The 26,106-nt window shown below is 43.5% G+C and overlaps 2 protein-coding genes across 3 annotated transcripts in view; one reads left to right on the top strand and one right to left on the bottom strand.

The window, feature by feature from the left end:
* The window catches only part of LOC132567094 (GRAM domain-containing protein 2A-like), a 65,104-nt gene that overhangs the window by 25,322 nt on the left and 13,676 nt on the right, over positions 1-26,106 (top strand). For both annotated transcript variants that reach the window (XM_060232709.1, XM_060232708.1), the window contains exons 2-9: positions 1,076-1,207; positions 1,697-1,778; positions 4,619-4,688; positions 4,780-4,883; positions 6,747-6,845; positions 10,287-10,358; positions 10,842-10,910; positions 14,578-14,635. In XM_060232709.1, coding sequence (XP_060088692.1) covers positions 1,076-1,207; positions 1,697-1,778; positions 4,619-4,688; positions 4,780-4,883; positions 6,747-6,845; positions 10,287-10,358; positions 10,842-10,910; positions 14,578-14,635 — 686 coding nt within the window. The remainder of the gene's footprint in view (positions 1-1,075; positions 1,208-1,696; positions 1,779-4,618; positions 4,689-4,779; positions 4,884-6,746; positions 6,846-10,286; positions 10,359-10,841; positions 10,911-14,577; positions 14,636-26,106) is intronic.
* On the bottom strand, positions 10,442-25,735 carry LOC132567096 (uncharacterized). The gene is made up of 3 exons (XM_060232710.1): positions 24,760-25,735; positions 24,608-24,673; positions 10,442-11,142 (listed from the first exon to the last, which is right to left on the bottom strand). Exons 1-2 carry the CDS (start codon positions 25,670-25,672, stop codon positions 24,651-24,653), a joined length of 936 nt encoding a protein of 311 aa, XP_060088693.1. The 5' UTR covers positions 25,673-25,735; the 3' UTR covers positions 10,442-11,142; positions 24,608-24,650.

Below are 26,106 nucleotides of genomic sequence, written 5' to 3'. Positions count from 1 at the left end.
AGATTACTAGCACATTTTAAACAGCAGTTTAATTTAAATTCGGATGCATCGAAACTCAAAACAATTTTTTGGTATCCCCAAGGAAGAGACCTTAAATTTACCTGAGAAGCTCTCAGCCGGGGTTACCATATTTTGAAGAGCAAAAAAGAGGACATATTTCCCAACTGACTGCTTCAAACAAGGAACCACAAGGACAAATCTCATTTTAAATACCTCTCCCATTTTTTAAGATGTGATAATTGGCTACTAACTAGGAATAAGCCTGGCCTTCCAACCTATAATATAGTGGGTTCAATGCATAGAAGAGGCGAAGTTGCAGTGATCGTAGCTCTCTTTATTAGTTACAGCATGGTAACGGCTGAACTAGAAAACTGCTTAACGGGGCCCACTATATACAGTTCGAGATTCCCACGCTGGGATGCCATTGGCCCATTCAAACCAGCAGGGGGGCCGTGTTTGGAGCAGGGCAGCAGGGATTTGGATCCTACTGCTCCTTGTTCCTGAGTCCCCAAGCTCCGACCTAAAAGCTCCAATGAGCCAGGCAGGCATCTGATTAATAGCAACATTAGTCCACATACACAACACAACCCCCAAAGAGGACATTTTCATCAGTTTTGTTTTTAAAAGCCCAAAAGGAGACAGATTCAGAGAGAGACAGAGAAGGAGAGACCGATGTTGCACTACTAGACCTTTAATCCTGGTTTAACTCTGTCCCCAAACTGACATTCTACACTAGAATCAGATAAACCAGCTCTATGACTCTATGATTCTTTGATTTTAGTGTAGAATGTCAGCTTGGGGACAGGGCTAAACCAGGATTAAAAGTCTAGTGTGAAATTGAGAGAGCCTCTAAAAAGAGGACATCTGGTAACCCTAATCCAGATCACCATTCTTTCCCATGCTGGAATTTGCAGGTTGGTACAATGGGATTTAGGAAACGGAGTCGCCTCATTATTATAATGATGGGTGATTACTGCAAAGGTGGCTGTCTTGGAGGAAATGCTGGCCTCCGCCCTGTGGCCTGAGGTGAAGGAGGGCTGTATGATGTCACTCAACAAACCTCTCTCCTCCCCAGCTGTATGCCTGACCCCTCCGGGAAGCACAAGAAGGGGAAAAAGAAGATGTGGGAACAGAAGAAGTCCCAGAGCTTGGAGGAACCTATTGCTGAGGGTTCCCGAAATGGGACCCATCATCCCCCCTTGTCACGGTGAGTCTCAGCACTGGGTCAGATGAGGACACGGCAGGTTTGGGTTCTAATCCCCACTCTGCCATGAAGCTCCAGGGCTTTTTTTGTAGCAGGAACTCCTTTGCATATTAGGCCACACCCCTCTGATGTAGTCAGTCCTCCAAGAGCTTACAGTAGGCCCCTTAAGAAGAGCCCTGTAAGCTCTTGGAGAATTGGTTACATCAGAGGTGTGTGGCCTAAGATGCAAAGGCATTCTTGCTGCAAAAAGAGCCCTGCAAAGCTCACTCAGTGAGACTGAATGAGTCACTCTTTCACATCATAACCCACCTCGCAGGGTTGTCGTGTATGCTGCCATGAACTCTTCAGAGGAAGGGCGGGATAAAAGTGTGATGGAGCAAGCTGCCTAACAAAGCAAGATTTCCCTCAGTGCTGGATTTTAAAAAGCAAGCTCTGATGAATATTTCTTTTTGGCCAAGCAATCCAATTTTTCTCTTTGCTTTCTCATTCTAGATCCAAAACCTATGATCCCTCTTTCTCCAAAGAGGTAGAAAAGGAAATGGGTTCTTCCCAGCACAGAAGCTCCATCTCTAATGTAAGTTAACAGGGGTGGCCAGGAGGTATGAGTGGCGGTTAGGAAGCAGGTCCGCTGAGATACTTTTGCTAATTTTTTTTAAAAAAAACTGAAATTCTTCCTAACTGGGAGGAAGAAACACGCTGCGCAATTCCCAGTACTGTTGTGTAACAGCTTATTGTTATGACCAACCAAAATACTACAAGCTACGTAAGCTCTTTGTCAAGAGGGATTGTCAGAAGCCGAAAACAAACAAACAAGGGAAGAGCACAGAGACATTTTAGGATGTGACACAGAGATATTCCTAGTCTGTCCAGCCCTGAAATGGAAGATGTCACTGATTTAATTGAATTAGAAAGTGCCGGGTGCAGAATAAGCTTCCAGATGCACCAACAATTACTAGGGAAGAAAAAGAAACAATGGGCTGCTCATCTCCCTGTGTGTGTGTGTGTTTTTTTGTTTTTGTTTTGCTGTCAAGTCATAGCAGGCTTATGGTGACCCTGTAGGGCAAGGGTGGCCAAACTTGCTTAAGGTAAGAGCCACATAGAATACACATCAGATGTTTGAGAGCCACAAGACAGGAAGGAAGGAAGGAAGGAAGGAAGGAAGGAAGGAAGGAAGGAAGGAAGGAAGGAAGGAAGGAAGGAAGGAAGGAAGGAAGGAAGGAAGGAAGGAAGGAAGGAAGGAAGGAAGGAAGGAAGGAAGGTAGGTAGGTGACGGGAGAGAGGGGTGGAAAGAAAGCAACTTTAACTTTAAATGCATTCTCCAAGCTGCCAGTCGGCTTGGCATGGAGAAGTGATTTAAAGAGACAAATGCCTTCTCTAAACTGGCCGATGGGGTATTGGGGGCTTTGAGAGCCACACAATACGAGTGAAAGAGCCACGTGAAGCTCCAGAGCCACAGTTTGGCCGCCCCTGCTGTAGGGTTTTCCAAGGGCCAGAGCAGCCCTGGTGTTAGGGGTTCTGCCGCCCCAGGCAGGACCCCCCACTGCCACCCCACACCGTTGGTTGCATTCACACGCACGCTGCAATGAATTGGACCCCCTGGTGCATCATCATGCCAACATGCTTTCCTCAAGAGTCCTTTCTTGGCTCCAGTTGCTCAGAGCTGAGAAAGCGTTCGGTGCACCCCCAGGCCAGTCCTCTCTGGGTTCGGAGGGAGCTGGGCAGGGAGCACATCAATTTTTTCTCAGCTCTGAGCAATCAGAATTGATCAGGGGATCTGAACTCTGTTGTCTGGCAATCAGCTGTAATTCCAGGGAATCTCCAGGCCCCACCTGGAGGATGGCAACTGGGGTTGCCAGTCCCCAGTTAGGGGCAGGGGATTGCCAGGTTTGGAAGCCCTCCCCCTGCTTCAGGGTTATCAGAAAGTGGAGGAAGAGAAAGGAAATGGTTGTCGGGCACTCCGTTATACCTATGGAGACCAGTCTCTGCTGAATGACCTCTGTCCCCTGCAGCGCCTAATGTAGTTCCACGGTGCCTGTAAGGTAGAGATGTTCCACCAGGCTTTGGTTGAGGACAGCGACAGGTTCCACCTTGCCTGGCACTCCCCTTTTCCCTTCTCCCTTTCCTGCCTCCCCCCACGAGGCAGTGGTACAATCTGGACGTTTCAACTGTATAGGGTTGCCAAGTCCAATTCAAGAAATATCTGGGGACTTTGGGGGTGGAGCCAGGAGAAAGGTTGTGACAAGCATCATTGAACTCCAAAGGTAGTTCTGGCCATCACATTTAAAGGGACCGCGCACCTTTTAAATCCCTCCATAGGAAATAATGAAGGATAGGGGCACCTTCTTTAGGGGCTCATAGAATTGGACCCCCTGGTCCAATCTTTTTGAAACTTGGAGGATGTTTTGAAAACAGATGCTGGATGTTATGCAGAAAATCTGGTGCCTCGTCAATAGCCTACCTCCCACAGCCTCAGATACCCACAGACCGATTCTCTATTATACCCAATGGGAATTGGTCTTCATAGGGAATAATGGAGTGCCCAGCAGACATTCCCCCCCCCCCGCTTTCTGATGACCCTGAAGCAGGGGGAGGACCTCCAAACCGGGGGATCCCCTGCCCCCACCTGGGGATTGTTAACCCTAGCAGGGTTATTTATTTATATTGTGGAATGGTGTAATTTATGCACTTAATATGTGTTTATGAAGAGATTGGTAAGCATTGCTTTAGTTTTGTTCAATTTTGAGGCTGGTTGTCACGGAGATCTTCTGACCGTATTTTCCATGTGGAATTCACTGCCACAGGAAGGAGCCTCCAGGAGGGTGATTAACATGTGGAATTCACTGCCACAGGAGGTGGTGGCGGCCACAAACATGGCCACCTTCAAGAGCGGTTTATATAAAAATATGGAGCAGAGGTCCATCAGTGGCTATTAGCCACAGTGTGTGTGTGTGTGTGTGTGTGTGTGTGTGTGTGTGTGTGTATATAAATTTTTGGCCACTGTGTGACACAGTGTTGGACTGGATGGGCCATTGGCCTGATCCAACATGGCTTCTCTTATGTTCTTATGTTCATTCCATATTCTGTGATTCTCTGTTCAGTTGCCCACCTGGGGATTGGCAACCTTAGGTTCCTAGTAGCTGAGAAAAACAAGTCAGCTTTCTTCGATAAGAAATTGGGGAAGCACGAATGGAAACGGGCAGAAATGTTCTCTTGGGAGCAGCTAGCAGACATCCTCCCCGGCAGCTTGGGGTCAGTCACTAGCAAAAAGAAAAAAAATGGAGTTACAGAGGCTAGACATCAGCCCAGTCAAACTTTATATTCTGCAAGCAGCCTCGAGCTTGTCACACCTCCATCCGAGAGATCTGATGCTCCTCTCTTAATGGCATGGCTAACACATCTCTCCCCTCTTGCCAGTTGGTGAAGCACTCTGTGAACTTCCACCGGGCCTTTAAAGACCTTCCCGAAGAGGAGGAGCTCCTGGACAGTATGTGACTTCCCGTCCCCGATATCCATCTTGCAATATTCCTTTCCTGGATCTCCCCACTAACTCCTCCTTCCTTGGTCTTCTTCCATAGCCTTCTCCTGCGCCTGGCAGAGGGAGGTGCCCTATCATGGCCGCCTGTATGTTTCCCATAACCACGTCTGCTTCTACTGCAGCATGTTGCGGCGGGAAGTCAAGGTAAGAGGTCCTAGACTGCAGAAGCCAAAAGACATTGGGAGGGGATAGGAAGATGATGGCAGCTTGCTGAGCTACTTGGGATGACTCAGATTTAGGGGTGGCCAAACTGTGGCTTGGGAGCCACATGTGGCTCTTTTACACATATTGTGTGGCTCTCCACTGCCTCAGCCAGCTTGGAGAAGGCATTTCTCTCCCAAATTACCTCTCCAAGCCAAACCAGCCGATGGCTTGGAGAATGCATTTAAACTTAAAGCTGCTTTCTTTCCACCTCTCCATCCCCATCTGCCTTCCTTCCTTCCTTCCTTCCTTCCTTCCTTCCTTCCTTCCTTCCTTCCTTCCTTCCTTCCTTCCTTCCTTCCTCCCTCCCTCCCTTGTGACTCTCAAACATCTGACATTTATTCTATGTGGCTCTTATGTGAAGCAAGTTTGGCCACCACTGACTCAGAGCATCATCAGCCCTTGCAGTTGGCTGGTAATATGAAACCTTTGGATTGGGCAAGCTGGGTATAGATACCAGGTGGCGGGAAGGAGCCTCCAGGTGGGGTATAGATCTCCCAGAATTATATCTGGTCTCCAGGCAACAGAGAGGGTGGACTCTAAGGCACTATAGCTTAGGGTTGGTAGGTGCCTTCCTTCTGCCAGCGGGGGGATTTGGGGGGTGTTCTGGGGCTAAGTGGGGATGGCGACGATGTGCTGACATCACTTCCAGAAGTGACACAATCACATTGGTGATGTCAGGGCAACACTCTACTTTTTGGGGCAAAATTCTATGGTTTGTATCCATTTTTACCATAGAGTTTTGCAAATAATAGTAGAATGTCACCCCTGATGTTGCTGACATGGTGACATCACTTCTGGAAGTGCCATCAGCGGGTCGCTGACATTGTGTGGGTGGAATGTCTGTTTGGGGGCGGGGTTTCCCCTGCTGGTCCAATTGCCAGCAGCAGACTGGAGCTCACAAAGGTGGGGGTTCCCCCATCCCCACCTGGGGACTAGGAAGCCCTTGCTGACATCCCTCCCTCCCCAAACCTTCCCCTTCCCCAAACCCAAATCTCCAGGAAGTTCCCAATCCAGAACTGGCAACCCGCATTGACAATGGGCCTTCTTCTTCCTTCCCTCTGCCTCAGTCCACCAGTTAAGGATCCTGAGCTGAAGAACCCCAAGTCTAGAGCTGTGAATGGCCACAGCAACCTCCTGGGAATAAGGGATGGGGATGGAAAGTGACCCAAAGCTGCAGCCAGTTAACGGTGACCCCGTAGGGTTGAAATGTTCAGAGGTGGTTTGCCATTGGCTGCCTCTGCGTAGCGACCCTGGACTTCTGTAGCAATCTCCAGTGCCAGCGTTAGGGGGCTGGTGCTGGGCAGCCACCCCAGGCAAGCTGCCCCCCCCGCCCCTGTGCGCCCTTCCCCCCTCCCCACCTGAGCATGGTGGCAGCAAGTTCCAGTTGGCACGCTGGAGCACACACTCCGCCACACTGGGTGCCCTTACCACTTGAGGCCGGGAAGAGAAGGGAAGAGGTGGAGTGGTGCTGGGAAGGAGCCTTCCTGCAGTACCGCCTCTTGCCTTGCTGCCAGCTGCTTTTATTTGCTGGCAGCTCGGGATGCCTGCAGGAAGAGGGTGAGGGTGGTAGGAGTGCCCAGTGCCCCTGTAGGCCAGGTGGCGCCCATAGGCGGTTGCCTACCCAGGCCTACTTGGACGTGCCGAGCCTGGTGGTCTCCCATCCAAGGAATAACCAGGGCCGACCCTGCTTAGCTTTTTGAGATCTGACCAGACTGGACTAGCCCAGGCCGTCCAGGTCAGGCCCTGGGAATAACCAGGGAGCAGCAGCCCTCCTGACGTTCTCCCTTCCTTTCCCTGGAGAAGGTTATCATTCCAGTGGCGACGGTCAGCATCCTCAAAAAAGCCAACACAGCTCTGCTGGTCCCCAACGCCATCAGCATCCGGACCACTGAGGGGGAGAAGGTAAGAGGCTATGAAGGGAGAGAGGAGGAGGAGAGGTGTGTCTTCTTGGGCATCTCTAGCATCCTGAGAATCTCTTGGACGTTGAAAATTATCCCCAAGCTGCTAGTCTTTAAGGCTGCCAAGGTGATGTTTGAAAGCATATAAGCCCACAAATGCCGTGGAACAGATGAACAGAAGTGGAGGAAGGGTGTGGTCAAAATCAGTGTTCCCTCTAAGCTGAGTTAGTGTGAGCAAGCTCGCAGTTTTTTTAGCTTCTGGCTCACACATTTTTGTCCTAGCTCAGGAAAAATGGCCCCCAGAGCAAACTAATTTATGCAGGAGCTCACAACTTTAATGCCTGTAGCTCACAAAGTAGAATTTTTGTTCAGGAGACTCCACAGCTTAGAGGGACTATTGGTCAAGATTGCTAGTATTCGTGGGCTTCCGGATCATCTTCTAATAACCCTTAGTTTCTTTTCTTTTAGTTTTTGTCAAGTCTTCTTTTTGCCCCGGGAAGGAAGGAGGGTGTTGAAATTTGCAGTCTCAACTGGTCTTTATGTGCGATTTGGCTTACCTAGACCAGAATGGTTGTTGTTTGAGATATAGTAAAGAACTAGGTTTGATTCTCTACCCCTTCATATGCAGCTGCTGGTGTGACCTTGGGTCAGCCAGTTATCTCAGTTGTTCTCTCAAGAGCAGTTCGCTCAGCTCTCTCTCAGCCCTACCTACTTCACAGGGTCTCTGTTGTGGGGAGAGGAAGGGAAGGCATTTGTAAGCTGCTCTGAGATTCTAAGTGAACGGCAGGGTATAAATCCAATCTCTTCTTATTATATATTATCATTTGTCTATTATTTACGTAGTTGTTACTGAAATGGATTTCCATATATGTGGAAATGGGTGGTTGCTGAATAACTCACCTCGGACTCCCTGCATTCCTGCTTGATCTTTGTGCCATCCCTAACAAGCCAGGGAAGCAGTCTTTATTTCAGCAAATAGGTCTGAGATGAGAATCTGGGTTGATGCAATGGCTTCTGACATCACTCAGCTACCAACAGAGCCATAAAGCCAGGATGTTCTTTGAAGAGCTAATACAGAGGAACGAGGAACTGTGCTTGCTTGTTCCCCAAACAAAGCCTCTAACCCTCCATTTCTTTCCCTTGGGTTTCTTTTGTGGCTTCTTACCACCTCTGACTTCTCCAGCCAGTTTGGTGTAGTGGTTAAGAGCAGCGGACTCTAATTGGGGAGAACCGGGTTTGATTCCACCCTACTCCTCTACATGCAGCCAGCTGGGTGACCTTGGGCCAGTCACAAGTTCTCTCGGAGCCCTCTCAGCCCCACCTGCGTCATAGAGTGTTTGTTGTGGGGAGAAGAAAGGAAGGAGACTGTAAGTTGTCCTGCGACTCCTACTGAAGGGTGCAGGGTATAAATCCAATTTCCGCCTCCTCCTCCACCTCTTTCTCCTGAGAGCCAGCTTGGTGTAGTGGTTAAGTGTGCAGACTCTTATATGGGAGAACTGGGTTTGATTCCCCACTCCTTTACTTACAGCTGCTGGAATGGCCTTGGGTCAGCCATAGCCCTGGCAGAGGTTGTCCTTGAAAGGGCAGGTGCTGTGAGAGCTCTCTCAGCCCCACCCACCTCACAGGGTGTCTGTTGTGGGGGAGGAAGGGAAAGGAGATTGTAGGTTACTCTGAGACTCTGTCCTTGAAAGGGCAGCTGCAGTGAGAGCCCTCTCAGCCCCACCCACCTCACAGGGTGTCTGTTGTGGGGGAGGAAGGGAAAGCAGATTGTAGACCACTCTGAGACTCTGTCCTTGAAAGGGCAGCTGCTGTGAGAGCCCTCTCAGCCCCACCCACCTCACAGGGTGTCTGTTGTGGGGGAGGAAGGGAAAGCAGATTGTAGACCACTCTGAGACTCTGTCCTTGAAAGGGCAGCTGCTGTGAGAGCCCTCTCAGCCCCACCCACCTCACAGGGTGTCTGTTGTGGGAGAGGAAGATAAATGAGATTGTGAGCCACTCTGAGACTCTGAAATTTGGAGTGGAGGGCAGGATATAAATCCAATATCATCATCATCTCCTCATCCTCAAATAAAGGTGGAGAACAGGGAGTGACAAGACTGGCTCAAGAAGTGATTGTGTAAAATGTGGGGACCTTTGGGCTTGTTTCTATCAGGAAGGAACATGATGGCATCCCCTGCTCTCGCACACATACTGTTGGTTCAGCAAAGGGGGGGTTTGTGGCTCAGTGGGGAGAGCATCTGCTTTGCGGGCAGCCCAAGATCGGTCATCTCCAGTTAAAAGGATGGGGTCTCTCTCTCTCTCTCGGCTTGACTTCGCGAACAAAGATTTAAGAAGGGTGCAGTAGTCCACGTCTGCTGCAGGCTCGCTGGTGGCTGACAAGACCAATGCGGGACAGGCAGATCCGGCCACAGTGGCTGCAGGGAGGTGATATAAAAGACCTTGGCCGTTGGAGAGCCACTGCCTGTTAGAGTAGACAATACCTTGATGAACTGGTGGTCTGATGTGCTATAACGGAGAGCTTGTGTGTTCTATCCGTTGGGCTCAGAGACTCTTGCTTTTGTAGGATCACTTTATTCTGGGGAAGGGACGATTCTGAATGTCTTTTCCTGCTGTTTCTATTTGAACAATCCCCATTTCCCCGTTTGTGTGAATGGAATCTTGCATTATTTGTGTTTTCATAATAATCTACAATCAGCAGCCTACAAAAAAAGGTGTTTTAATGGGGTTGCCAACCTCTAGGTGGCAGCAGGAGATCTCCCACTATTCCAACTGATCTCCATACAACCAAGATCAATTCCCCTGGAGAAAACAGCTGCTTTGGGGGGTGAACTCTATGATGTTATACCCTGCTGAGGTCCCTCCCCTCCCCAAACCCCACCATCTCTGGCTCCACCCCCCAAGTCTCCAGGAAATTCCCAAACCAGACCTGGAAACCCTCGCTTCCTATGTTATTTCTTGTACCGATCAGTCAGGGGACTGCAGGGTGAAAGGAGAAGGGCTGAAATAGATCCTGTCTCTTTCTTCTGTCTGTTGAGCCGCACTAGAGCAAAAGTGACAAAAGGTGGTTTTCCCCATGTACGTTTTGTTGGATACAAGGAAAGGAAAAAAGGAAAGGTCCCCTGTGCAAGCATCTAAAAATGTGTCACACAAACAAATCTCTGAAATTGGCACCCAAAAAAGCAGAGAACTGAAACTGCTGACAAAAACATGAAGTGAAATGATGACTGTTCTTCCCGACATCTGTGAAGCTTACTGCCTTGGCTGCCATTGGTTGGACTGCTCTGATGTCACAGGGATACTGTGCTTGAAGATGCCGCTGGGCCAAGAGAAAAGAAAATAAGACGTGCATAGAAAAAGGAACAAAATAGGGAGGATTCATTCATCTGCTTTCTGGGAAATACGGCGATGTAATTTTTCTTCTTTTTTCCCCCTTTCCGGTCTATAGTTTGTGTTTGGATCACTGCGTTCACGAGAAACCACTTATCAGCTGCTGCGTTCTGTTTGTAAACATCTGCAGGTAAGCGTCCAAGGTGTGGCTAACCCCTTTGCCCATATCCTCCTCTTCGGGACTACAGGGTCACAGAGAGCCAAAGGCAGGGCTTTTTTTGAGCAGGAATTTATTTATTTGATTTGATTTACCGGTATTTCCCGTCCTCCCCGCTGGAGCAGGCTCTGGGCGGCTCACGACAAAAATTGCATAACGTGAAAATGACCATTTAAAATTCAATAACTAAACAATGCACAGGAATGGAGTTCCGGCTGGCTTGGTGTCAGGGGTGTGGCCTAATATGCAAATGATCCCTGCTGGACTTTTATTGCAAAAAAGCCCTATGTGAAACAATGCTGATATCAGGAGGTGTGGCCTGATATGCAAATGAGTTCTTGCTAGGCCTTTTCTACAAAAACGCTCTGGCCAAGGCCATATATCAGCATCTCTGCCCTGAAGTGCTCTCCTTGGGATCCATGGAACTAAAGCCTCCTCTCTTTCCCCTCCTCTAAGGACGGCAGCCGGAACCCCAGTCCGACGGCATCTCACAACAGCCCTGAGCACCTCCTTAAGATATCTCTGGTAAGAGGCAGCGTGTTTGTGCTGGGCATGGCACCATGAATTTTATGAGAGACAGATTGACGTAGTGGTTAAGATGAGCAGACTCTAATCTGGAGAATCAGGTTCAATTCCCCACTCCTCCTCCATATGCAGCCAGCTGGGTGACCTTGGGTTAGTCCCAGTTCTCTCAGAGCTTTTCTCCCAAAAACAGTTCTCCCAGAGCTCTCTCAGCCCCACTTGCCTCACAGGGTGTCTGTTGGGAGAAGAAGGGAAAAGGCGATTGTAAGCAGCTTTGAGACTCCTTAAGAATCAACTCTTCAGTTTTACTATAAAACATATCACTCTGCCATGTGGGTGTGAGTACAGCCTCCCCCTCCCTCCAGTTTTGCAGTTGAAACCGCAGAACAGTATATCACGAGCATACATTTCTCCAGGGCTTTTTTTTGTTTTTTATAATTTGTATTGATTTTAACTACAAAAAGAAGAAGTGTAAGCATAGATGCATAAAAGAGGGAAAGGGCATATACAGAATGGGAAAAGCAGAAAAAGAGAAAAGTACAAATATATCAGTTATAATTCTACCTCCAAATAAAATACCCAATTCGTTCTACCTGCAAGTCTAAAGTTCTCCATATATTTCACCATCTTTATCTTTCATTATAAAACTTTTTCACTAAAGTATTCCTTGCAATACGAGTCCATTGTCTATCCCTGGACCAAAAGAAGCCAGGTTGCGTACAACACGAGCCAGGGCCTTCCCGGTGGCAGCGCCAGAACTCTGGAACGCTCTCCCGGAGGCCATAAGGGCCCTGCGGGATTTGTCTACATTCCACAGTGCCTGTAAGACCAAATTGTTCCGACAGGCCTTCAACATTTAACCAAGAGAGAGCTGCCACTGGACATTATATAGAGCTCTGTGCAGAGTACTGATAGTCACCATCGAACTTTCAGAACCGCTATACTGTACTGTATTAATACAGCACCATGAAATGTTTTAAATAATTTAAATATGTAATTATGCTTTATATGTTTTATTGATTTTTTAATGGAAGTAATGTGATGTTAGCCGCCCTGAGTCCGCTTGCGGAGAGGGCGGGATATAAGCTTAACGTAATAAATAATAAATAAATAAACAAAACAATTCTTCTTCAACACAAATAAGTATAAACAAGTCAGAGCAATCTCAACACGGAACTGGCTGGTTTGGCTTAACCATATTGAAAACACAGGCTAGTTTGTTAGTTTAACAATATCCTCGTTAACATAAACATATAAAATTCATATCTTTATCCTTAAGAAGCTAAAAGAAAAATACAGCATAGTATTTTGTCTATCTCAATATAAACAATTTCTTTTTAGCAAGAAGGGTCTTTCAAAATGTCTTTATCTTTGTGGGTAGTTGGGTATGGAACTCTCAATAAGAACAGGTATGTGACTTTTATTTTGGGGATATAATAAGTTTTTTTTTTCTAGACCAATAGGGATATAAGAGTTGGATTAATTGTTAAAAAGGCAGACAGAACAGTTATTATGTAAACTGGCAGATTTGTTTTTAATATGCCTCCCAGGAGAAACTATTTATATTCTGATTTATAACTAATATGGACCTTCTCTCTCCTTAATACAATCTGAGACCAATATCTTTATCCTTAACAGGCTAGAAATAGAACACAATAATTTATCTATCTTATTATAAACAATTTCTTCAAACAAACATATTAGGAGATCTACTAATTTACAAAATAATTATGATGTCTACCTTCTTAACAATTATAGACTAATTTGTAGGATTACCCATAATTATTATTATTATTGATAACAAACAAAAAAAGCTAATCTCATTATCTGTTAAAGACAAGTTCACAAATTTATCAAATAATTATGCTGTCTGCCTTCTTAAAAGTTGATCTAGATTAATTATTTTTACATAAAATTATTTTCAAAACCTTTTTAGTCCTTTAGCTTTTATGTCCATATTATTTTAGACAAGACAACTTATTATAGCCCCCCCCCCAAAAAGAAAAAATAATCTCACTTAGCCTTCTAATATCACATATCAGATTTTCTTGCAAAGTCTATATCCAACTATCCACAGAGAGAAATCTAGTTCAGGAGGCTCTTCTTTCTGAAAGATTTCCACATCATGATTTTCTGGTTAAAATGCACCTTCTTACTTCTTAATGCAGTCATCCCTCTCGAAGAAAGTGTGAAAAATTCCACAGCCTTTGTTCCTCTCGACCTAACTTCAGTCAGTCTCTATTTCTGGTCTTCTTTTTTAATTATGCTATAGGGTTCAATTTTGATTTTCTTTTGCTTGTTTCCCCACGAGTCGCTCTCCCATTTCAATTCCACAGAGTTCTCTTTAGCGTACTTCTCATGTAGATTTGAGATTTCGGTAGCTTTCAGCACAAAAGCTCCCATTTGTTTCTTAACCAACTCTGTCAATAAACCAAGATCTTGCCTCAGAGAATTCAAACTGCTTAAAGTACCCTTTTTTGTGAAAGATTTTGCTTAGCAAAGTCATTTTTCTCTGTCAGCAAACTCAGTCCATTAATCCAAGTTGAAAAGTAGCTCAGAGTCCCAGATAGTTGTTCCTTCCCAATCTCCTCCAACTGGAGTTTTGAGTGTTAGCGTATGAATTTCAATCAGACGACAAGGAGAAATCCCTCTAACAAGTATCTTATTTTGTTCAGACCGTATTGCAGCTGAATAATAGTCTGTAACAAATATCCAATTATAATCCGGGTCGGTTTAAGTATCCATACTCAGGTTGATTCAAATTGTTTCCAGTACTTAGAGATGTTCTTTAGCTTTTCGAGGCCTCATTCACAGGGAAATTGGAGGTATCGACCTCTTTCCCTTCCTTTGAACTGCCCGTTTATTGAAATGTAAAATGACCCATTAGCCATTGGCAATTGAAAGCCCACTTACTTGCTATGTAGAATTGTCATGCTTGAGGCAGAGAAGCGATAGGTCAAAAGCTTATTGAAGAGAAGCAAGTGATTGGGCGTTCACTTCTTGCTGCTGTAATGGCGATCACAATGGGGGGAGCTTCGGGACATACAGAGAAAACAGGAACAACTGCTGTTGCGCCCCTGTCTTGCTGTAAAAGCCCCATGCCGAAAAGAGACCCCTTCAGGGCCTCTTTGGGGGTGTCACATCTGTGGCACCCCTCCACCTGCATGATTTAGGGGGGCCGCAAGCAGGAGAATCCATGGACCCTGCTAACATCAAGGCGACGTAGCCCAGAATCTCTCCAGGGCTTTTTTTTTTTAGCAGGAACTGCTTTGCATATTAGGCCACACACACCCTGTAACGAAAGCTTACAGTAGGCTAAAAGCCCTGTAAGCTCTTGGAGGATTGGCTTTGACCTAATATGCAAATGAGTCCCTGCCACAAAAAAAAGCCCTGCATTTCTCCATTTGTTCATCCCCTTACTTTGTAGTTTCATGTGAAATCTCCTCTGGAGATTGGTTGGGAGCTGTGTTGGTGACAGCACTGAGCTAGCCAGTCAATGCCTGCGAAGCCAACTTCTGCTTGACCCCTGTAGCAGCAAGGTCCCCCCACCCCAATCTCTTCCTGGAGATGAAAACTTTTTGAACCAAACAGAGTAAGGGCACTTGTGGATTAGACCTGCTGCCTAACAAATGTCACATTGTTTTCGCCCTTTGCTCTTTTTTCCTCATAGACATCAAGGCAGTTGGACCACAACCTGGCGGAAGATGAAATTCTTCTGGAGGAATCTGGTGAGAGACATTTATGCTGTGCAAGTTGTTAGGTTGCACATTTTCCACATTTAACCCCCTCCTTCTGCTTGCACACACATGCCAAAAGCCAAGAGTGCCGTGCTTTTTCTTCTAGGACTGTTAAGAACATAAGAGAAGCCATGTTGGATCAGGCCAATGGCCCATCCAGTCCAACACTCTGTGTCACACAGTGGCCAAAAAAAACCAGGTGCCATCAAGAGGTCCATCAGTGGGGCCAGGACACTAGAAGCCTTCCCATTGTTGCCCCCCAAGTAGCAAGAACACAGAGCATCACTGTCCCAGATGGAGAGTTCCAACTATACCCTGTGTCTAATAGCCACTGATAGACCACTGCTCCATAAGTTTATCCAGTCCCCTCTTGAAGCCGTCCATGCTTGTAGCCACCACCACCTCCTGTGACAGTGAATTCCACATGTTAATCACTTCTTGAGTTAATAACCTATTGCCAACTGTGCCCTAGTAATAATCCAGACTGGAATGTTGGCATACGCTCTATGCAGGGCGCATAGGGAGTGTATAGAAGCTACAATTAGCCTAAAGTGCAGCAGCACATTTGTGGAATGGACTGGCAGCACTGATTTGCATCTCGGTCCAGTTTGAAGTAGTGGTATTAATGGACTGGTTTCCACTGTGAAGATTATTTTGCGAGATACCTCTTCTGATATCTGCCTTCCTATCTTCCCACACTAACACCTGTGGTCTGCCCAGCTATCCTTCCACTGTCTGAGTGGAACAAAGTTAGGATGAATGGCAGGGTCTTTTTGACAGTGACCCCATGATTACACAGTGCTCTTCCGGGGGCAATTTGCCAGTACATTGCCTGCTGTTCATCCAGGATCCTTTACAATGTAAATTTAAATAGGATTGCCAGGCCAAGGTTGAGAAATTCCTGGAGATCAGAGGGTAGAGGTCGGGCCTTGAGCCAGTTGCCTTTCGAAATGTTTATGCGGACATCTCTAGTCCCATTGAAGAATTGTGCTTAAGAAAATGCGTTTAGCTCTTTGTCTGCTTGATTAATCCCTTGCCAGATGAAAGTTCATTGAAACAAGAGCTCAGTCGACGCCCTTGTTGCGACTGCTATGGGATTATGGATTTCATGTGAAAATCGCATGACTGGATTCTTATCAATCATTGCACATCAGAAATTGTCCAGAAGAAACAAGGCCTATATTTCAAGTGGATAGATGCTATGGCAGGGTAGCCATTGTGTTGGGAGACTGGAATCAGTGGGCTTGGATTATTTGAAAGGATTTTGTAACTGTTATTTCCGTTGGGATGTGGTTATATTTATATCAGCCTCCTAGCAATATTGTCACAGTTGCATTTCTTCATTTATAGTCATTGTTGTAACAGCTCTCTTTACGTTGTACCCGTCTGGAGGCTGGGAACCCTATTTTCTGGTCTCTTATGCAACTGAGAGGTGATATGATCCCCATCTTCAAGTACTTGAAGGGCTGTCATATAGAGGATGGTGTGGAATTGTTTTCTGTAGCCCCAGCAGGTAGGACCAGAACCAACAGATTGAAATTACATCAAAAGAGTTTCTGGCTCAACATTAGGAAGAACTTCCTGACCGTTAGAGTGATTCCTCAGAGGAACAGGCTTCCTCAGGAAGTGGTGGTGGGCTCTCCTTCCTTGGAGGTTTTTAAGCAGAGGCTAGATGGCCATCTGACAGCAATGCGGATTCTGTGAATTGGGGGGGGGGGGGCAGTATTTGTGAATTTCTTGCACTTGCAAGAGGTTGGACTAGATGACCCTCGAGGTTCCTTCCAACTCTGATTCTGTTAGTTTAAAATTTCAGGGCTTTTTTTGTAGCAGGAACTCCTTTGCATATTAGGCCACACAGCCCTGATGTAGCCAGTCCTCCTGGAGCTTACAGTAGGCCCTGTACTAAGAGCCCTGTAAGCTCTTGGAGGATTGGCTACATCAGGGGGTGTGGCCTAATAAGCAAAGGAGTTCCTGCTACAAAAACAAGCCCTGGTTTAAATAGACATGTGACAGTGGCGTGATCTTTTTAAAAAAAATAATAATGTTGCAATAGGAGGCTGTGGAACCAGGCTGTGGAATGTCTGGATAAATACAGCTTGGCTTCTCCCGCATGCCAGCATACCATACTGGAGGCATGGTGAAAGAGCATCACAAGGCAGTGGGTAGGCGTTGTAAGTCTGGCCCTTAAGCAACCCACACATTAACCTCTTAGTGGTGTGGCGCACATTCAAACCTAGCAAAGCACCTGCTTTCCAACTGGTGCCTTGTGGCTGCTTTCACACCAAGGACTTCCTACATTTCAGTCTCCTGACTGACACCAGGTGGAGCAGCTGTGTTGCTCAAGCAGTAGAGCAAAGTCAGAGTCCAGTGACCAAGAAGGTTTTATTCAAGGTACGATCTTTCGTGGGCAAACACACTTCCTCAGGTACAGTGAAATGGAAGTTAACCGTTCATATGTGCCAGGGGTAGCCAAACATGCTTAATGTCAGAGGCACATAGAATAAATGTCAGATGTTTGAGAGCCGCAAGACATGAACATCAGATGTTTGAGAGCCGGGACTTCCGGGGGAGGAAAATGTCGAGCTGAGCTGCTTCCCACAACAGGAGCAGGCTGGAACTTCTGTTCGGGGTAGTGGAAGGCAAATTAATGCCTACTGCCTACTTTTCTCAGTTAGAGATCAGTCCAAGATATGCACAAGAAACTTTGAGGAGATTTACCTTTGCTAAAAGGGAGTCCCGGGGGGGTGGGGAGGCTCCTTTGAGGCTTTGAGGGGTCTTCAGAGAAGAGTTGCATTTTCATCATCTGCAGAAGTTCTCGGAGTGATTTATTTGACATAAGCTCGACAGAATCGTAACCTTCTTGGACTTTGTTAAAAGCTACGCATCTAAAGCTACGCAAGAACGGTGTGAATCTGGATAACCGGTAGAGAAGGTACAGATGATTATCTTTCATTCCGGGACTATTTGCAGTTAAACAGAATAAACTTAGAAGGTGGGAAATGGAAATCTAGTAAGCTTGGAAGAAGAAGGGAGGAAGAGGTGAAATTTGGACTTTGTAAATTTAAAGGACCGTGCTTAGAAGTGGAAAGGAAGTTATTGTTTGGTCTGCTTGCGGTTTTGAAAAAAGAGCACCATCGTCACAGACCTGCAGCATATGCAATCAACACAGGAAGTACGTCAAGCATCGTGAGATCTCCTTACCAGTGGAAATGGGATTTGGTGGAAAGTAAAGCAGGAAGCAGAGGAAGAAAAGCCTACTCTAGCATTATAACACCATTAAGAAACATCGGCGGCCATTGCTTGGAGGTCAAAATTAAAATAATGTTTTTAAAGTATTCGGGACATTAAAAATTGTTGGAATTGATTGAGATGATAAGAAGAGGATAAATACTATTGGACATATTGTTTGTAATGGACTTTAGAAACCTTTAAAAGAAAAAGGGAAAAAAAAAGTTGCAGAGAGCAGTAAAAAGTCGCGATCGCCATTTTGAAGGATTTAAAAACTTTAAAAATTAATATTTTGGCCTGGGAAGCTCTGAGGATGGCGAAATTAGGCTTGTTGTAAAAAGCAAGCTCTAATCTTTTGAACTGGATAGTTAAAGTTCAAGTTGGTGAGATCAAAATTTTCGGTGTTTTTAAACACAAGCAAGGCCGTACAAGGGCCACTTCATTGGAGAAAATGCAGGACCAATTAGAGGCAATGGAAGCTAGAATGATGAAAGGTATGAAAGAGATGATAACTGCATCAAAAAAAGATATTTAAGAAGAAATTAAAAAAGATATGGAAGATCTCAGGAAGGAGACAGAGGAAATATCTAAAAAAGTGCAGGAGGTAGAAGGGAGAATGAAAATACATGACTCCACCTTGTTGAAAATACAAGAAAAAGTGACAATCCATGACTGCAAATTGATGGAGACTCAGATAAGTCTGAGAGGAGTACCTGAAAAGGAAGATGGTGACTTGAAAGAGTATATAATAAAAATAATTGCAGAATTTTTAGAGGAAGATCCTGAAGAGACTAACAATATGTATGACTATATGTATAGAGTGAACTCTATGCCAAGAAAAATAATCTACCAAGAGATGTTGTTATAAGATACATGACAAAAGAAATGGTGAGAAAGATCATGAGTAAAAACTTAGAAAAGACATTGATAGTGGGAGGCAGCAGAGTAAGAATCATGAAGGAGTTGCCAAGGCAAGTGATAAATGATAAAACATATAAAAAACTGACAGAAAAACTACAGGACAATGAAATGAGGTTTAGGTGGATAATATCTGAAGGTTTGAGTTTTGAACTTCAGGGGAAAAGAATCACAATCACAAATGCACAGGAATTGCGTAGTTTAATAAAGAGTTTGCACCATGATGGATTACAAATTATTGTCTTGGAATGTAAATGGACTAAATTCACCACAAAAAAGAAGGGCAACGTTTCATTGGATTAAAAAACAAAATTGTAATATAGTTTGTTTACAAGAAGTGCATATTAAACAAAAGGATTACAAATTTTTATGGAATAAACAATTGGGGTTAGAATTTTTTTCACTGGCTGAACAGAAGAAAAGGGGAGTGATTTTTTTATATCAAACAAGAATTGGAGCCAAAATTAGTGTTCAAAGACAAAGATGGAAGATTTGTAGCAGTAGAAATAATATTAAATGCAAAGAAAATGTTGTTATTGGGATTGTATGCGCCTAATGGTGCAAAAGATGTTTTTTTAAGACATTACACAACAACTTGATGAACTGACGTATGACCAAGTTTTGATAATGGGAGATTTTAATGGAACAATTAAGAACTCTTTGGATAGATCTGGTGGGGGGGGAATAATAACCAAGAAGGAAAATTGCCAAAGTCCTTTTTTCAACTGGTCAAACAAGAAAATTTGGATATATGGAGGAAATTTAACCCTGAGGTGCAGGATTATACCTTTTTTTCAGCAAGACATAAAACTTTTTCCAGAATTTACATGTTGTGGGGCACTAAAGATTTGGGTCTTATAACAAGGAAAATAGAGATTTTACCTAAAATTGGGGCTGATCACAACCCAATAATGTGGATTACAAAATTGTCTAAGAAGTTGAGAAGATGGAGATTGAATGAAGATTTACTACAGAATAAAGAAATAGTGACATACCTGGAAAATGAAACTAAAGCTTTCTTTCAAGTGAATGATAAAGAGGATATGGAATTTCAGACTGTTTGGGATGCCTATAAAACAGTAATGAGAGGATTATTGATTACCTTAAATAATAAAGATAAGAGAGCAAAAGAAAAACAGCTGTTGGACATTCAGCATGAAATAAAGAAAAAAGAAAGGGAATTGAGGAAAAGGCCAGGGAAAAAGAAAATTATAAGGGAAATTACAATATTACAAACGCAAATGAGACATTTTTAAAATAAAGAATTGGAATGGAATTTGAAAAGACTGCAGCAGAAATCTTTTGAGGGAGCAAATAAACCTGAAAAGTATTTGGCTTGGAAACTGAAGAAAAAAAAGAGAAAATAAAACTATTAATAAAATTGTGGTAGATGGAAGAGAGGTGGTTACTCAGGAGGGAATAAAAAGAGAATTTTTAAAGTATTACGCCAAGTTGTTTAAAGGTGTTAAAATACAGAAAGAAAAGGTGGATGAGTATTTACAAAAGATAAAAATAGAACCCTTAACAGAAAATATGCAAAAAGTTTTGAATGATCCAATTGAAAAAATTGAAATTGAGGCTGCAGTTAATGCAATGAAAAATGGAAAGGCACCTGGGCCGGATGGATATACAGCTAAATATTTTAAAACCTTTAAAGATGAGTTAACACCGAAATTGCAGAAGTTGATGAACATGGTAAGAGTAAAAGGGAAAATACCAAACACATGGAAGGAAGCTGTTATTTCGTTGATACCAAAGGAAGATAGAGATGTCACAAATGTAAAAATTATAAACCAATTTTGTTATTAAATAATGACTATAAAATATATACAAGAATCTTGGCAGAACGGCTTAAACAATATTTGATACATTTTATAAAGGAGGATCAAGCAGGGTTTCTTCCCAAAAGGCAAATAAGAGACAATATCAGAACTCTTGTAAATATTGTAGAATATTATGAAAGACATCCAGAAAAGAAAGTAGCATTATTCTTTGCGGATGCAAAGAAAGCATTTGACAATTTAAACTGGGACTTTATGCTTGCCGTAATGGAGAAGATGGAGTTGGGAGAAAGCTTTATTAAAATGATAAAAGCAATATACACTGAACAACGTGCAAGGCTATGTATAAATGCAGATCTTACAGAAGATATGATAATTAGTAAAGGCACAAGACAAGATTGTCTGCTTTCCCCATTGTTGTTCATAATGACTCTTGAAATATTACTGATGCGGATTCTAGAAGACAAAGAAAGAGAAGGATTAAAAATAAAAGGATTTACTTACAAATACAGAGCATTTGCAGATGATATAATGTTTATAAATGAAAACCCCATACAAGTTACACCCTTGTTGTTAGCTAAAATACAAGAATATGGGGAGTTGGCGGGACTTTGTATTAATAAAGAAAAATCAAAATTTCTATGCAAAAATATGCAATTAAATAAGCAACAAGAATTACAGAGATTAATGGGCTGTGAAGTTACCTCCAAGGAAAATATTTGGGTGTTGAGATAACAATGAAGAATATTGATCTATTCAAAAACAATTATGAGAAGCTATGGCGTAAAATGGATGAAGAGATGTTAAAATGGAACAAACTTAATTTGTCCTTGCTGGGTAGAATTGCTGCAATTAAAATGAATATCCTTCCGAGAATAATGTATTTGTTTCAAACTATTCCCATTGTGAAAGAAAATAAACAATTTGATAAATGGCAAAGGAAAGAAACCAAGGATTAAAATGAAAGTTCTGACAGATGCAAAAGAGAGAGGTGGATTTCAACTACCGAATTTAAAATTATATCAGGAAGCAGTTTGTTTGGTGTGGATAAAAGAATGGATAACCCTGTTAAACAAAAAGCTCTTCGTGTTGGAAGGTCATGGAAGTAAATTTGGCTGGCACGCGTATTTGTATTATGGAAAAAAGAAGATGGACGGTTTTTTCTCTTACCATTATATAAGAAATACCGGTAACTTGTTAAATACATGGATGAAGTACAAGAAATATAGGGATGAGAGAAAGCCGTTATGGATAGTGCCGGCTGAAGTAATAAAAATAACAGCTGAAATAGGTGAAGAAAAGTGGTTGTCATATAATCAATTATTAAAAATACAAAGTGGCAAAGTAGAATTGAAAACTGCTGAAGAGCTGAACAATAAATATGATTGGTTCCAAATGAAACAAATAAAGAGCTTGGTGGATAATGATATCAAAACTGAAGGGATAAGAAAAGAATAAACAGAAATGGAAATAGTTCTGCTTGGAGATAATGAAAAATTAATTTCAAAAATATATAAATTATTGTTAAAATGGTCTACGGAAGATGAAGTAGTGAAATCTCAAATGATTAAGGGGGCAATTAATGTAAATAAAGAAATACAGATGGAAACTTGGGAATACTTGTGGAAAAATTCTATGAAGCTTTCGACATGTCATAGTATTAAAAAGAACTGTTTTAAAATGATGTACAGATGGTATATGACTCCTAAAAAATTGGCAAAGATGCATAATAAGATGCCAGATAGATGTTAGAAATGTAAAAAACATGAAGGATCTTTCTACCATATGTGGTGGACTTGTGAAAGGGCGAAAAAGTATTGGCAGATGATTCAGCAAGAAATTACTAAGATTTTGGGATATGAATTTAAGAAAGTTGCAGAAACTTTTCTGCTGGGATTACAAATGGAAAAATTTCCAAAAGAAGATAGGACTGTAATTTGGTACTTGCTTTCAGCTGCTAGGACATTATATGCGCAGTTGTGGAAGCAAGAAAAAATACCAGAGAAATGGGATTGGATTATAAAAGTTATGACATGGAGTGAAATGGACAAATTAACAAGAACATTAAGAGACTATGATTTAGAAGTTTTTAAGATGGAATGGAAAAAGTTTAGAAGATACGTAGAAAAAGAGTGGAAAATAAGGACATTGGACAATTTTTGATAATGATTAAGTTTTAGAAGATGTTTTTGTTTTAATTGTTAAGGGTACCTTTAAATATTAGCATTTTAGGTAAATAACACCGGCGGGGGTCAAGTAATGGGGGGAGGGGCGGATAAAAAGTAATATATGGGGTAGATAAAAGAAGTTATTAAAATGTAAGAAATAATTTTGTTACCATATGTTACTAATAAAATTGTTTTAAAAAGATGTTTGAGAGCCGGAAGGGAGGAAGGCAAATACATGGGGGAGGGAGAAGTGGAAAGAAAGCAACTTTAACTTTAAATGCACTGTCTAAGCTACAGGCTGGCTGAAATTTAAAGAAACAAATTCCTTCTCCAAGCCAGCCAATGGGGTGATAGGGGCTTCCAAGAGCCACACAATATGTGTGAAAGCGCCATATATGGCTCCCGAGCGACAGGTTGGCCACCCCTGATCTGTATAGACAGTTACTGTTCACCTATGTAGAGGCATCATGTGTGTGCGTGTGTGTGTATATATATTTATAAACTGTATCTGCTTGCACACGAAAGCTCATACCTTAAATAAAACTTCCTTGGTCTTGAAGGAGCCACTGGGCTTGAACTTTGTTTTTCTGACTGCTGTTTTTTGTTCATGTTTCCACACGATGTCGTCTTCTGTTTATGCTCAGACCATTAACAGCCTGTTCCTCCCACCAAACCAAAATCTGGTTTATTTTAAACTTGTTAAAAACTGTTGTTTTCCCTGGGCAGGACACTTGTGTCTGAAGGGGAAACGGCATATTCAGCCAACTGCTCGTCGGTTTCTCTCTTCATGACCACAAGGGATCTGTCCCCTGTAGAAATTTAACATAGCAGAAAAGAATCACCTGCCTTTTAGACAGAAGGGAAGGGATTGTTGTAAGAGGGGTTTTTTTAAAGTTTGTAAAGGTACTGCATCCTGATCTGGACAGCCCAGGCTAACTCTTATCTCATCAGATCTAGAAAACTAAGCTGAGTCAGTTCAGGTTGGTAATTAATTATTATTATCGTATGGCAGTGTGTGTAGTATAACCAGAAGCAAGGCTTTTTTAGCAGGAATGCAGAGGAACACCGTTCCAGCTGCCTTGGTGTAAGGGGTGTGGCTAGGGTGGCCATAATATCTGCAGGCCAGCCAGGGACACCTTGAGGGGGGGAATGAATGTGTGTGCGTGCGTGCGAAGTGCGTGCCGCCGGAAACAGGAAGTGACGTCACGCCACCGCCAGAAGCAGGAAGTGACATCACTTCCTGTGACATCATTTCCCCCAAATGCCACTGCCGGAAACATGAAGTGACATCACTTCCTTTGACAGCACTTCCTGTGATGTCATTTCCCTCAAATATCACCGCCGGAAACATGAAGTGTTTCCCCAAATTGCCACTGCTGGAAACAGAGACTTCTGGTGACATTACCACCCCCAAAATATACAACTTGAAAAAAGAAGAGAAACTTCAAGATGTTCCCTGCTGAAGAAAAAAAGGCTCCAACAGCAACCCCTCTTGAGTCAGATTCACAGGAAAACAATCCACTATCCTTGATACCTGCTTGTGCTGACAAACATTTCAACAAGACTGTCCACAGTATCAAAGGGTCTTGATCAACCCAGTAAAAGCAACAAAGCAACCCTTATCTACAATCAAACTGAGATCAGCAGCTAAAACCACCACTGCCAGTCTGTGTCCCGTAGCCCAGCCTGAAGCCAGGCGGATACAGGTCTAGAAAAGCAGGTCCTCCCCAAGCAGCACACAAAAAAGAAAAAGGTGTTCAGGTGCCACTAAAATACTAAAAACTGCAAAAAAGAAAGGAAACCAAGTTCTCTTCATATTATTAAAGTGGTGGAACGAGCTGTCAAGTCACAGCCAATTTATTCCTTACCTTCTGTTGTGTGATGGAAGCGATCTACTGTTGTCTGTGGTTGCTAGTTTCCTGAATGGAGCTTATCTGGAAAAAAAAGAAACACACTGTCAGCAGTTTAAAATTACTTTGCATCTTGGCGCAGCTCTTCCAGGCTTGTTGGTTATACTCACCCTCTGTACAGCAACATCTCTGCTGAGATGACTCAAGAACATATCCAAATGATTGTGCTGGGGATTCTGGCATTCCAATAATACGGTGATAAAATTGTTCACAATCCATATCAAAATTCACTTTGACTTGCAGCTCTGCTTTCACCAGGTCTACGTTACACCGATTCCTGGTCTCCGTCCAGCGAGCTGACATGAGGCTGAATACCCTCTCCACAAAAGCGTTGGAGCATGGGATACTCAGGATCTTGCTTACAAGAAGTAAGAGGTTTTCGCACTTGTGAGACCGAGTTCCCATCTCAGAGAATATGGCCACCCACTTTTTATCCACAGTGATTTTTGGGTCAACACAGGCCACTTGCTCATCCATCAGGCTCTTGGCATCGGTGTATTCACTGTATAGGTTATCCAGGTTTATTATTTTCTCCATTTTCAGCTGCTCAGCAGCACACCGCAGGTGGTCATAAGTCACACTTTTTTTAAGAGAAAATGGTGTCAAAGCACACAGGTGATTTTTCTCAGAGAAATCAAACTTTGCTTCCAGATATGCGATGGTTTTTTCGAAGAACTTGAGGAAGTCCTGCGTCACTTTCCTTGCCTTTGAAGGTGGCATTTTGCGCAGCGCCTTATCTGTCTCCGTTCCAAAAAAGGAGTCAGCTTTGCGTTGCTTAAGGCTGTTTAGCAACCTGAGCATGGCCTCAAACAATTCAGGTGCTGTCAGTGCATCCTGCTCCAGAATCAGTACAGTCTCCTCAATAGGCGTCAGAGTGGTCTGGAGAAACATCATGTAAGTTTGTGATGTACTGTAGTCCTTTTCTCCAGCCTCATTGTCAATGTGGCGCCATATCAGAGGAGGACAGTGGTCCTCTCCCAGCTTTTGAAAGTATGCTTTAACGGCTGGCCAACACTTCAACATCTTGTTTATGGCAGGCAAGAAAGATAGCCATCTTGCGGATACATGTCGAAGCAGGCGATCACCCTGCATCTCCAAAAACTCAAACATCTCCTCAAGTTCCTCTGAACGTTTGGCAGAAACAGAAAAATGACCAAAAGCCTTCAGTATGAGAGACTCGATGTCGCAGGTGAGCATATCACATCCTTTTCTGGCAGCATTGTGCACAATGTATGCAGGGCACCTGGCGGGCACGATGTCTTCACGGCCTCTACTCAGAAGTGTGTACACAGAATGGTATTTTTCAACGTTTACATTCGCACTGTCTGCTGAGTATGCAGACAGACGAGCTAAGTCCAGCTGGTATTTTGTCAAGACATCCAAAATCCTTTGTGTGACATTCTCAGCCGTTTCATTGGCATCTTCATAGAAATCAAGAAGACGATTTGAAATGCCGT

This window comes from Heteronotia binoei, chromosome 2 (genome assembly GCF_032191835.1).
Source record: "Heteronotia binoei isolate CCM8104 ecotype False Entrance Well chromosome 2, APGP_CSIRO_Hbin_v1, whole genome shotgun sequence".
Lineage (NCBI taxonomy): Eukaryota > Metazoa > Chordata > Lepidosauria > Squamata > Gekkonidae > Heteronotia > Heteronotia binoei.
Note: the sequence above shows the minus strand (reverse complement) of the source record. Positions and strands in the feature narration are given on the sequence as shown.

Excerpts from the sequence above, each read along its gene's own strand:
- LOC132567096 (XM_060232710.1), bottom strand. The coding sequence starts at position 25,672 with ATGTTGAAGTGTTGGCCAGCCGTTAAAGCATACTTTCAAAAGCTGGGA. Across the intron at positions 24,674-24,759 it reads GAGATGTTGCTGTACAGAGG|ATAAGCTCCATTCAGGAAAC; the intron begins GTGAGTATAACC and ends TTTTTTTTCCAG.